This window comes from Lissotriton helveticus, chromosome 1_2 (assembly GCF_964261635.1).
Source record: "Lissotriton helveticus chromosome 1_2, aLisHel1.1, whole genome shotgun sequence".
Classification (NCBI taxonomy): domain Eukaryota; kingdom Metazoa; phylum Chordata; class Amphibia; order Caudata; family Salamandridae; genus Lissotriton; species Lissotriton helveticus.
The window spans coordinates 232,159,227-232,173,233 of NC_136058.1; the positions used below are offsets into that span (position 1 = coordinate 232,159,227).

Genomic DNA, 14,007 nt, shown 5'->3' on the forward strand with positions numbered 1-14,007 from the left:
TCACAATTGTTCTCCCTGCCCGCGTACATCTTACCGGCTCGCCAGTCCCCTTCCAGTTCCCTTAGGACTCTCTTTCTACGTAGTCTCCCCAGCTACCTCCTGATGTTCCCCTGCAATGGGATTGTCTCCATCTTCGAACTCAGCTCCTCATCCTCCTGTTCCTGAGTCTTCCTCTCCTCCGCGCGGTAACTCTCTTTCTCCAGAGGAGTCTTGGCCCTGTTGTGTCTTTGATCTTTCTTCATTGGCCCACTGTAATATCTTGTTGCATTTGGACGTGGTCCTGTGACCAGACATTTCTGTCGCTAAGCAATTCTGCTCTGTCGTACACCTCCTGTACCTGCATGGGTTGGCTGAATTTGTTGTCTCCTTTCCTTCTCAACTGGGCCAGTTTGACTCTGACCCATTCTTCCCTTTCTAGCGAGGTCTCCTTCACATTGCGTCTCCTATTGTAGTGCTCGGTGTATATTCTTTGTGCTCTCTCCAAGTTGTGCTGGACCACTGCCGGTGACCACTTACTCGTGACGGTCTTTTCCTTCCACGCCTGATTGTCCTTGGTGAAAGGGTCACGTCCTCTTAGGATCTGGAATGGCCCATACCCAGTGCCGGTGGGTGTAATTCGGTAGGCCCACAACATGCTCCGTACTTCCTTCTCCCAGTCCTTGGCCATTGCAATGGCGACTTGTATGGAACCCATTATGACACGGTTAAACCTTTCGGCTAGACCATTGCCTGTCAGGTGGTATATGGAGGTGTGTTTTGTCTTTATCCTATTCCGCTCCATGTATTTGTACGACTTTTCCGAAGTGAATTGGGGCCCATTGTCACTCAGGATGGAGCGTGGTATGCCTTCTCTGAGGAAAGTGACTGTTAGAAATCTGAGGACTGTCTCCGTGTCCATCTCCTCCTGTATCTCTACTTCTGGCCACTTTGAATACCGGTCGATGAGAACACACTCATACTTCGCTGTTCCTTGTGCATCCAGTATTGGCCCCAGAATGTCTATAGACACTTCCTCCCAAGGGTTCGCAGGGTTGTCGAATTTCCCTAGTGATGGCCTTAGTAGGGTTTGAGACTTATCCGCTCTCTGGCACTGGTGACATTCCCTTACATGCCTTTCAATCTGGATGTCCATTCCCGGCCACCATCTGTTTGGTTCTCGTCTTCGTTTTCACGATACCTAGGTGACCTTCATGCAGTACAGCTGGCAGTTGAGGTATCACCGTCGTTGGGGGAAGCACTTTGTTCCCTCTAAACAGGAATGTCCCCTGATCTACAATGGACAACTCCTCCCACACCTCATAGAATTTCCTTAGTGCTGCACTGAGATGTTTTTTTTCGGGCCATCCTTGTAGCAGTCCTTAACGTCTTTGATGTCAGGATCATTGTCGTAGGCTTGTTCCCATTCTTGACCGCTTATCACATTCTCTGGGTCTTCTGCAAAACCCACATGGACTTCGTCCTCGTCTGCGCTGTTCGGCGCTTTCTCCATCGCTGAGGCTCGGCTGAGATAATCAGCTACCTTATTCCTTGTCCCTGGGATGTACTCCACGTCATATCTGTAGTATAACAGTTTCAGAGTCATCTTGGCGTTGCGGGGTGTAGCGCTGGCGTGTCCACAGGACGTGAGTACTTTGACCAGGGGCTTATGGTCTGTCTTGAGCAGGAACCTCGTACCCCATAAGAATTGGCGAAATTTCCCCATGTCCCACACTACTGCCAGAATTTCTTTTTCTATTACACTGAACTTCTGTTCTGTTGGCGATAGGGACCTGGACGCAAAGCTGAGGGTCACCAACTCTCCATTCTTCCTTTCCTGCATAAGGACTGCCCATAGTCCCTTTTCGCTTGCATCTGTGGTTAATATGAACTGCCCCTGTGGATCGTATCCTTGAAGAGGTACAGCTTTGCTGATGTCTTCCTTGATTTTCTGGAAGTATCCTTGTGCTTCTTCTGTCCATGTAAATGTTGTTTTGTCACGTATGAGCTGCCTCAGGTGGTGCGTCTTGGTGGCAAAGTGCTGCACAAACTTACTGTAGTATTCAACCATCCCCAAGAATGACCTCCCATCCTCTTTGTTCTTGGGTGCTGGTGCTTCGCATATCGCTTTTACGTTGGCTTGTTTGGGTGTAATGCCCTGTTCTCCGATCTCGTGACCTAGGTAGGTGACTGACGTCATTCCGAACCAACACTTTTCCCATTCAGCCGTCAAGCCATTTCCTTCCAAGACTTGCAGCACATTTGCCAGCTTTTTGTTGTGGTCGGTTTGGTCCTTGCCCATCAACAAGATATCGTCTTGGAAGTACTGTCCTCCCTCTATGTCTCTGAAAAGTTTGTGCATAGGTTTTTGGAACACTGCCACTGCTGACGCAAGGCCAAAGGGCATCTGGCGGAACTGATAGCAACCGAAGGGTGTTATAAAGGATGTCAGCTTCCGGCTCGTGTGGTGTAGGGCTATCTGGTGATAGGCTGAAGTGAGATCAATGGTGGAAAACCACTTTATCCCCTTTGTTTTTGCTAGCATTTCTTCTATCCATGGTAACGAAAATTTCTCTACGATAATGCACTTCTTCAGTTCGCGTAAGTCCACACATAGACGGACCTTACCATTGGGTTTCATTTCCACCACCAACGGAGCTAGCCACTCTGAGCAGTTTATTGGTACGATGATCCCATTGTCTTCCAATCTTTGCAACTTGTTGTACTGCATCCCTGACTGCAATGGGTATATTCCTTACTTTGCGGGAAACCGGTGTGGCGTTCTCCTTGAGGTCTATTCTATGCGTGAACTTCATTAATTTACCCACTGTTCCTCCGGAAACGGTGGGGAACTCACTTTTCATCCTTTTGAAGTTCGGTTGATGCTCTGTGCTGGTCATCAATACCTGCGTGTCCCCTCCTGGGTTCAATTGTATGCCCAAATCGCCTTGATCCATCCACCCAAGAACCGACGGACCCTTTTCTGACACATATAGCTTGCACTCTGCACTGCGATATTTGAACTCGAACTTCAGGACTCGATATCCGACCATTGGAATGGGTTCTCCTGTGAACGTAACAGGCCACATGTCTGGGGGTTCCAGGTGTGATCCTAAACTAGGTTTGAAGCTTCCCTTCCACACTGTCCATTGTACAATGGTGTACGGGGAACCCGAATCCGCTACTATCTTGATCGGTACCCCTCCTATGACCATGTCACATTGTGGTTTCTTGGAGCATCTGCAGTCAGTGCCTAGCACCTATTCTTCGACGCACAGTACATTGTCTTCTTCATCCGGTCCTCCTTCTACTTCCTCTCCCTGGTCTTGCGTCGCATATTTCACTGTCGGTCTCTTCATCTTGCGGCGACACACTTTTTCAAAGTGTCCTATGATCCCGCAATACATGCATTTCGCTCGGAACGCAGGACAGCGTTTGTCGTACGCTGCCTGGGACGGGCTTCCTCATCTGTAGCATGTGTTTGCGCCTTCTTTGTTCGGTCTTTTTTGCTGTGTGGGTCTTGTAGTCCATTTGTTTTGCGCCTTCCCTTCCGCTGTCATGGCCTTGCCTCTCTCGGGTGGTTCTGCCTTGTCGACTTTATTGACCATGGGCCTCGAGGTGGATTCTCTCTTCGCTGTGTCTGTGCATCTTTTGGAAAGTTCCGCTTTTTTCACCATAGCAATGACTTCCTTCAGGGTAGCATCTCCGTTCACCCATAGTTTGTCTTGGATTGCAGTGTTTGTCGTGTGCATGACTATTTGATATTTTATAAACTCATCATGCAGGGCGCCAAATTTGCACGTGATTGCTAGTTTTCTTAACGCTGCTACATAGTCGTCTATAGATTCACCCGCCGCTTGTTTCCTTTGTTGGAAATTGTATCTGTCTATGGACATGCACACTGCTGGTCTATAATGGTTGTTTAGGTCTTCTGTCGCGTGCCGGAATACGTCGTCATCCGTGGCTTGTCTTGGAGTGGGGACTAGGTTCTGGAAGACCCTGATTCCTTCTGGGCCTAAGTTTTGCAGCAATATTCTCTTCCTCCTCTTGCTGGTAAAGTCTTCCCCGCCTTCATCTTCCAGGGCTTCTAAGTAGTTCATAAAGTATTCTCTCCAATCCTCCCACTTCATCAAGGGTTCGCCTGGTTTGGGTAGGAATGGAATAGGAGTCGTGAGTGAGGATGCTTGCGCACACATTTCGGCGCGTCTTTCCGGCTCCGCCTCTTCTCCCCTGGGACTGCCTGGCGCACTTGCACTTCTGCTGTGCGTTTGGTCCGGTTGGGGCTCCAAGGCACCCTCCTCTCTGTGCTGCGCTTGTTCCGCCAGGGCCCTGGATCTCTAGTAGGTACTTTATTGGTCAGCTGCGCTCCTGGTGGGGCGTTAATTCACTCGGCTTCGCTCCTTTCCCTTTGTATTGGTTGGCCTCCCTGTGTGAGTGCCTCCCTCAATGGTGTGCTTCTGGGGTGCCTGGTTGTGCCTGGTTTAGCCTATTCCACCCCCTCGGGTTCTGTGTCAGCTCAGCTCGGGGTGGAGCTGCCCTCCTACCTCTTTGTCCTGGAGGTATTCCTGCCCCCTGTATCCTTTGTTGCCACTGCTCTGGCCACTGCTATGAATGCTCGCTTGTGTCGGTGACTTCCTCTGCCGTGCTCTCTTGCTGGATGTCCTGCCCCTCGAGTCACTGCTCCTCGTGGTGTCTTCCTCTTTTTTTTTTTTGGGGGGTGGGTCCTGGTGTCTCCTTTGTGTTGTTTCAGAGCCCAGCCTCGTCGCCACTGTAATGAGGTATAATCCCTCAATGATGTGCACCAGACAGAGGAATTTGTAAAGTGTTATTTATTATATAACTCTTGGGAGCGCCGGGAATAGGTCCGGAGCGCTCATCTATCGGCGATCGAATCTCGCCCAAAATGGCCGCCGTGCACTAATTTGTTGCGTAGGAACGCGACGACTAGAGCGAGGCGCTACAAGGCCTTGCCTGGCCGCACTCCAAAGGCCTCCGGTAGGCCGCCGCCAGCGATCGGGCATTACAAAAGCCTTGTCTAGCCCCAGGACCGGGCCGGGGGGCTACCACCTTGCCCTGTGCACATGCTGACAGCCGCCACACTGCAGGAGAGGCCCCGCACACTTCAGTCGGCCAAGTCCGGCATCGCTGATGAGCCTGCGGGCTCACGTGTTGATCTCAGCCAGTAGAGGCCGCCCTGCCAGCCCCCGGGCCGGACCAAGGCGTCTGCCTTTCGATATGCGTCCGGAGCGAGTATTGGGAGCGAGGAGTCAAGCCGGGACAGCAGTCGGCATTCAATGGAGGCACCCTCCTAGGATCCGCTAGTAAGTGCTTTGGGGGCCCGCCACAGTCAGAGGTTCACCGACGGGCCATGCACTCGGCCCAGTGCTGCCTCGCCCATCACGCCACAGCCGTGGGGCCACTGGCTTCCGCTCAATGCAGCCTCTCGGGGGGTCGAAATGCCCCTCTTCTCAAGTCATCGATGGGGGAGCCGGGTGCTGGGGGATGCAGTAAATAGTGCAGATAGGCCCAGCGTGACCGGAGCTCAGAAACAATGCGTCCGCTCACTCCACCATCTTGGCCACACCCCCCCCAGGCTAATTTTTAAAATATTTTTTTTAGTGCCTCTCCATATAAGTTGTGCGAAAAATGCGTCATCGCTTCCCCATTCGTTTTTATATAGCCACTGCCTTTAGATCCCCTCCTGCTGGATTGGCTCATATTAAAATCCCCTAACCATATTAATATATAATAGTCCTGGATGTAATTTAAAAATAATTCAATCTACCTACTTAAACCCATGCTAACATTGACTTTGGTTTTATCAAAACATTATTATAAAAATGTATTAAAACCAGATTTAACTTTACCTCTGTTAGAAGGTGGAGGAATTGAAAGTATTGGGAAGACATAAAGGCTCTTAACAGCTATTGAGATGTGGTGTGGGTATTAAGTCGGCCAGGCCTCCCTTAGTCCACCCTCCTTCTGTTGGGGTTGCCAGGGTTAAGTATGAAGTAAAACCCTCCACGTGAAAGTCTGTTGCTCACGTTTCTTGCAGGTAAACTAGGTTTGACTAATAGCCTCCAACTACTCTGGGTTTTCTAGTTTATTTTTTTACTCCCGCAACATTCCATGTCTTAATTACAAGGTTTGTATTTTCTATTTTTGTACAGGTCAGAGTACCCCAGTCTAAATTCTGGATTTCACAGTCTACGTGGTGTATATCAATAGGGTTACTACCCTTCCTCCCCTCGCCACCGGTTGTTAATCCTGTTATTCGTAATTCGAAAGGGGGGGGAAACCTATTTGTAGTTGGGATTGCTATCCTTGATCTATTATTTAATTTTATTTCATGTTGGATATTATTCTGATTTGCTAATTCCTCTGTTTTTGCGAGAGTATCAGCCCTACCCCAAAACATTTCTGGCCTATAAAAAAAAGCCCAGAGGTTCAGCTAAAATGTTCCCTTTATCGTTCTCAGGGCATCGCCTGCATCCCAGACCGAGGAGTCCTAACCATCTGGGGGGACGAAGTTCACAGCAATACAGTTACCTTCGCTAGTTTTCTTTGAGGGGCCTATCCAACTGACTCTTCTGACCATTATTATTTCTTGGGCAAGACAGTTTGTTCTCCAGAATTGTTTAGCCAACCAATGTATCGCCTTATTTTTTAACTCAATCCAAGTTTCTGTTGCACATGGCATTAATTTAGGTAAGTTTCTCAATATAATTACATATGTCGTTACTTCCGGTGGAAGGTGTAGAGTCGTATTTGTATATGTTTCTTGACTTGTAGGGTTTGCTTTCGCTTGACGCTAGCGGTGGAATAGTAGGGCAATATGTGATATCGTAGTTGCTGGTAGAATAGATTGTACCACGTTCCTTGTAGTAGTGTTTCCAGTTTGTGTCTTAGCTTGGGCTAATATTCTTTTACAGCTATCTTGAGTTTGGATAGTCTGGATGTAATAGCCTCCAGTTCCTTCTTTAGCGAATCCTCCAATGTTATCAATCTACGGCGTACCTTCTTTAATGACCAGTCTGTTGATTTGTTGGATTTTGGTGTTTTCTTTTTTACTTGTAACCCCAAGTGCCTTTGTAGTGGCAGAGTTTATATTCCCTCCTATAAGCTGCCTTCCACGTTTTCAGATTAATGGCTGATGGATTTGCCAATTGACATAATTTCTTTGCAGGGGGGAGAAAGCTAATTTTCCTGAGAGTCTGCAGGAATCTGTTGGTGCCTTTGTGCGAGCAGGAGGCTCCTCCCTCCGAAGCAGCAGCGATGTCAGCTGGGAGACTGAGTCTCACCCCAGCCCAGCGGGAAGAGCAAGTGGACACGGGCTTCAAGGGCAGCCCCCGTTAAGCAGAGCAAGTCATGCCGGTCACTCATTGGGATCACTCATTGGCTGGTACGCGTGCGAATCGTAACTCACGTGGACCACTAATTGATGTGGTTGGTCACATGGCCCAGTTGCTTCTAAGCAAAGAAAGAGACCCAGTTAGAGGAATAGAGCCGGACTGTCCGTCCAGGCAGTGTATTGCCGCTTCAAAGGAAACTGGGCAATGTACAGAGACATGGGATAGGCTAAACAGAGGGACACGAGCGTGTAAGCATGCATGATCACCTGAATTGTTCCTTGACGTATCTGATTGACTCACCCAATTGGGGAGGGGTGTCAGCCTGTCATGGCATTCTCTCTATTTCTGTGGAATCACTTGTTGAAGCGCCGAGTGACTTCCTCTGCCTTACCTCTGCAAACATTGTGCAGGGTCTAAAAGATGAGTGGCACTGCACAGCACTGGCAAACACTGGTACAAATTAAGCACCACCCAAATTATAGTACGCATCTAGTTTCAGGGCGAATCTGATTACAGTGCCTTAATACACCCTACAGTATTTAAAGAATGGAGGGTTTCTTTTAATCCCCAGCCATCTGGAAGTTATACCCAACAATATAACCTGCCCACGGGTAAAAGTGGAATTGGTGATCCGAGCAATTGCAGATCCTCATCAGAATTTCACTTGTGTGAGGAAAGAACTCATCCACGTTTGTGGACTGTTTGGTTGAGTCTTAAATGGTGACATGTACTGGAATGCAACACTGCCTTTCTGTCACATTCTCGTCGATCATATGCTCGAAAATGTGATGAAGTTTAATAGTGAGATACAGGTGTTAAATATCTTTCTTTTGCATTTTTTGCAGGATTTCTTACATTTGTAAGCATTTATAGCATTCATAGAAACCCCACCGTATGGACAGACCCAGAGGTACAGTAATTCTGTTGATATTATAGTTACATCATTTATTGATTTCTTCAGAAGTAAATGTTAATATTGCAGCCCAAACTGTTGGGGTCTGGTGCTAGATTGATGAAAGATGATGGTGTATCCTTCTTTTTGTGTGTTTTTTTGTGTGTTTTCCGTAGAGAAATGTAAAGGTGCTCGCAAACATGCAAATTGGTACGTCGAAGGCTAAGATGCGCGTAGAAGTTATCTTTGCTGTGTCTTTTTTCAGCGGTTTGCTGCCTTCTGGCTAGGATTGTGCATCACAAATACCAAAAGGAGCAATTGATGGACGAAATGCTGAACAGTGTTTAACACTCATCCCCAGTCTGAGGTCCCTGCCTAAATTCATTGTTGTTTGCTTACCATGGTACCCCAGTTTGGACCCAGCCATATGCAAATCAATCTCGACCATGCTCCCTGTGGGAACAGTCCAGCCCAAACTGCCAGGCTAGGTCCTTCCTGGACCGGCATCAAGCATCCTAAGACCGATTTCAGAGTATCACCCCTCATCAACCAGGATAGGTTGAATCCAGTGGCATGGCGAGCATGAAAAGTGGAATGCTTCTTTCCGGTCCAGGGAGGACTTGGCCTGGCAGTTCGGGCTTGACTGTTCACAAGAGTCAAGACTGATTTGAAATGGTGGGTTGACTAATAAAACTATGGTTTTAGGACCAGATCTCTGTACTGGAGTGGAGGCCTTTCTTGTGCTCTCCCTAGTGAGAGACACCAGGGCTGCGAGCGTTTTTGTACCAGAACTGATTTGCTGCATTTTACATTTGTGATTCTGTATTTTAACAGCCAAATAGATCGTTTTTATCAATTTTACTGGGGGGCTTCTAATTAATGAATTTTAACTGGGAATTTACTGAGGCACACTGACACTTCTTCTCACGACTATATTCTCTTTCCCTGCCTCGCCCAGCCGTGTTGTTTGATCAGGTGCTGGTGGCGGCAGGCGCCATTTTAGGTGTGGCTGGGGGCTGCGCTCTAGTCGCGCCGGACTCCCGCCCTCCCAGGCTACTTAGGGCTGCTCTGTAAAGCCCTCGCTGCCTTTCTTGTGCTCTCCCTAGTGAGAGACACTAGGGCTGCGAGCGTTTTTGTACCAGAACTGATTTGCTGCATTTTACATTTGTGATTCTGTATTTTAACAGCCAAATAGATCGTTTTTATCAATTTTACTGGGGGGCTTCTAATTAATGAATTTTAACTGGGAATTTACTGAGGCACACTGACACTTCTTCTCACGACTATATTCTCTTTCCCTGCCTCGCCCAGCCGTGTTGTTTGATCAGGTGCTGGTGGCGGCAGGCGCCATTTTAGGTGTGGCTGGGGGCTGCGCTCTAGTCGCGCCGGACTCCCGCCCTCCCAGGCTACTTAGGGCTGCTCTGTAAAGCCCTCGCTGCCTTTCTTGTGCTCTCCCTAGTGAGAGACACTAGGGCTGCGAGCGTTTTTGTACCAGAACTGATTTGCTGCATTTTACATTTGTGATTCTGTATTTTAACAGCCAAATAGATCGTTTTTATCAATTTTACTGGGGGGCTTCTAATTAATGAATTTTAACTGGGAATTTACTGAGGCACACTGACACTTCTTCTCACAACTATATTCTCTTTCCCTGCCTCGCCCAGCCGTGTTGTTTGATCAGGTGCTGGTGGCGGCAGCCGCCATTTTAGGTGTGGCTGGGGGCTGCGCTCTAGTCGCGCCGGACTCCCGCCCTCCCAGGCTACTTAGGGCTGCTCTGTAAAGCCCTCGCTGCCTTTCTTGTGCTCTCCCTAGTGAGAGACACTAGGGCTGCGAGCGTTTTTGTACCAGAACTGATTTGCTGCATTTTACATTTGTGATTCTGTATTTTAACAGCCAAATAGATCGTTTTTATCAATTTTACTGGGGGGCTTCTAATTAATGAATTTTAACTGGGAATTTACTGAGGCACACTGACACTTCTTCTCACGACTATATTCTCTTTCCCTGCCTCGCCCAGCCGTGTTGTTTGATCAGGTGCTGGTGGCGGCAGGCGCCATTTTAGGTGTGGCTGGGGGCTGCGCTCTAGTCGCGCCGGACTCCCGCCCTCCCAGGCTACTTAGGGCTGCTCTGTAAAGCCCTCGCTGCCTTTCTTGTGCTCTCCCTAGTGAGAGACACTAGGGCTGCGAGCGTTTTTGTACCAGAACTGATTTGCTGCATTTTACATTTGTGATTCTGTATTTTAACAGCCAAATAGATCGTTTTTATCAATTTTACTGGGGGGCTTCTAATTAATGAATTTTAACTGGGAATTTACTGAGGCACACTGACACTTCTTCTCACGACTATATTCTCTTTCCCTGCCTCGCCCAGCCGTGTTGTTTGATCAGGTGCTGGTGGCGGCAGCCGCCATTTTAGGTGTGGCTGGGGGCTGCGCTCTAGTCGCGCCGAACTCCCACCCTCCTCACACCCTATATAATGTGTCACACGGCCAGACGGCGCAGCGGGCTGGCGCAGCGGGCGCGCCGGATGCGCGCCGAAGCCGCGCCAAAGCCAAGCCCGTCTGCGCCCGTCCGCGACCAGACACGGCCTAGGGCCACACCCCCTGTCCCCGATGGTAGAATTACCTGGAGCAAGAGCGATTTAGTAAGTTTTTCCTCGTTCACATGTACCCCGGGCCTCCATAGCATAAGGGTGGGGGAGACCGAAGGATGTAAACACTGCCAATTTTGTTTTAGCACTATGCTTGCTAACTCCAGGGCTAGCGCCTCTCTGTTGTCCTGCGGCCTGATCAATGCCAGATCGCTTAGCTGCCATAGACATGATGTATATGACCTTCTTATTGATAAACATCTCGATCTGTTGTTTATCACGGAAACCTGGCTAGAGGCCAACTCTGATCCTGATGTGGTCCAGGCTCTACCAGATGACTATCAAATGGTGCTGAAAAACAATAGTTGAAGGAGGGTCAAGGGGACTATGTTTATAGACCATCCAAACTCAATACCCCTAATCAAACTACAACAAACACAAAGAGTTGGAGGGTCTGCTGGCAAACAGTGCTGAGTCTAAAAGGTCCTGTAAAAGAGACCACTCCTTTGCACTGCACTAACCCAGACCTAGTGGTCACATGACACTTGCCTCTGGTCGATATCCTATCAGCCCACCCATTTGGCGGAGCCTCGTCATGTAGGACGTCTAACCAAAGTGGTTAGTCAAAGCCCAGATGAAGTGGCCAGACAACACCCACTACTGGTTCAGATTGTTGAAGTGTCCATGCCACAGAGTGGTGCTGAAAAAGTGCAGTGCAAAAAAATATATGGAGTGAAATGAGTGATGTTAAAATGACGGTCGAGGCAAAAGAAACATTTTTATTGGTATTTACCAGGACGCCAGGTTAAAAAAGGAAGTGTAAAACAGTGTGAAAAAATCACTGTGATGCTTTGCTGTGTTTATAAATTAGGCCAACATGTTTCTGCCTACGGTGAAACTACACCGGCATTCTTCAGGGCCAGATACAAAAGATATTGCTACTGCAAAGATACACTCAAATGTTAAATGTGTAAATCAAAAAGAAAGAAAAGGACAGACCAAATCATTTGGTTAAGGAACTGTCCCAACAGGTTATGTGGTCATGTAGACCATCCTACCGTATCCATCCGAATCAGTAGTTGGATAGAGAATGTGATCCTGTAAGTAGAAACAAAAACCACAACTACTGTTTGTTCTAACATATACCAAACTTATCATATGTACAAAACATTATATAGACTCAGCAGGGCCAATTCATACTAGAACCGCCAGAAACAGTAAAGGTTGCATTTAGAATAAACCAGCAGTCATTGCTGAACAATAATTTCGAAAATTTATGCGACTTACCCATCAGTATGTGGGAGTCAAGCCTCACCTCACCCGGCGACGGCTCGGAGATTGAGGCCCCGCTCTATGCACAGAAGAAAGTAGAGCATGTAAGCCAGGGTGACTCAGGGGTCTCCCAAGTCTCTCTAGTCAGTGATAAATCACACTATCTGTGCATACAAAAACTGATTGTGTGTCTGCCCATAAAGATCGCTGTCCCATGGAGAACAGAGAAGGGTAAAAACTGATAGACAAAACTAGTCTCTGACTGACAGGGTCAACCAGTAATGTATGTCCCCATTACCCACACACTGATTATGAGGTAGGCAGTTAACTAGTCACTCAGAACCCTAACACAATGAAGAGATAAACTGTGTTTCTCAAAGGTGAAATTAGATGGGTGATAGAACTGAGTGACAGGACCTTCGCCCTGTGCTTAACTGTAAGGGAGTAACAAACATAACTAGACCTGCACTTGTAACCATCAACTAATAAGTAAGGAGTCCCTCAGTAAGCCTAAAGAACTTGGAGGAGCGTGCCCTGGTCTTTCCTTACCTCTCCGTCGGTACCTCTCGGCTGTAACCAGAGCCGAAGGGAAGGCAACGAGGAGAGGTCAGGCTCGTCCTTATATATCCCGTTTAATAGGCAGAAACGGCAACAGCTGCTGGCCTATCTCTGTTGTCGATATTGCGCGAAAGCATTCACTGCGCATGCGCTGCAAAGCAACGCTATTCTTCCTATAGTGTATGAAAAACCGGGCATGCGCGGTACCCCGGAGACTGCCACCAAGTACTGGAGAAGTGTCTGTGGTAAAGCCGAGCGCAATGGGCATGCGCGAAGAGGTAGCGCATGCCCCAGACTCGGTAACCAAGCGTGCGTGGCGCGCGTCTGCCTAACTGTATAAAGGCAATGCTCACACTCGGCCAATGGTAGTCTAGGGATCGTTCCTCAGCAGCTACTGGTAGTTCATTATAGCCAAGGAAGACTCAAAGCGGCACTTGGTGATTTGATAATCAGCAACCGCCCATATGCCAGAACCAGATATGCTCAATGGGAAAAAAGTTGTGTGTTCCTCAGGCGCTGCTCCCATCTATTATGCGCTAATGTTCACTACATACACAAGGTTAATTAGGGCTAAGGTGCAAATGTTGGCGTAATGTGTAAACATTTGGAAAAGAGGGCACTTTATGTCAGACTTCTATCAAACCTTCTCTCAAGAATGGATCTAAACCTAGAAAAATTAGACGCTAAGGGTCAGATAAGCCCTCACCTTCGAAAACAGAGCCAGCTAAACCTATAGCTCAAATAAGAGGGGAAACAGCAGTGGAACAGCCAAAGCCTACCCTAATTCAAAATTGGCTTATGGGGATAGTAATGAAGGATTACTGACATGTGCTACACCGTATAGGTCCCTACAAGGATCTCCATCCTATGAAGTGTAAATCAAGCCATCTTAGAGTGTGCAGAGTTGGTGAATTACAGAAGGCAACATCCTAGGAGAATCCCCAATGGTCAAATGGACACCCAAGGTATGTTGTCATTCAGCCCCGAGACGTCAGTTTTCAATTTGAAAATCCAGCGCTGTTCCTTGATAATGGGGAGTGTCTTTGCCCCCAGTCTGGCGAATCTGTATATGCATCAGTTCGAGCAAGATCACATCTTGAACCACAGCAACCCTTATTTCCACCAGGTGTTGCTGTGGCGCAGATATATTGATGATATCATTGTCATATGGAGAGGTACCACTGAGGAGGTTATTGACTTTCACACGTGGCTGAACTCAAGGAACCAGTATCTCCGTTTCACAGTGGAATATAGCAAAGAGCGGCTACCATTTTTGGATCTCCTTATTTTTCCAGAAGGAGGAGGGCTGCAGAGCCGATTGTATAAGAAACCTATGGCTCGCAACTCCCTATTGTCATACCGGAGCTT

The 14,007-nt window shown here is 48.0% G+C and overlaps 1 protein-coding gene across 1 annotated transcript in view; it reads left to right on the forward strand.

Annotated features, from left to right (window-relative positions):
- The window catches only part of LOC144800004 (cytochrome P450 4B1-like), a 334,268-nt gene that overhangs the window by 223,007 nt on the left and 97,254 nt on the right, over positions 1-14,007 (forward strand). Inside the window, exon 10 of the mRNA XM_078671647.1 lies at positions 8,174-8,238. Within this exon, the coding sequence (XP_078527773.1) occupies positions 8,174-8,238 (65 nt within the window). The remainder of the gene's footprint in view (positions 1-8,173; positions 8,239-14,007) is intronic.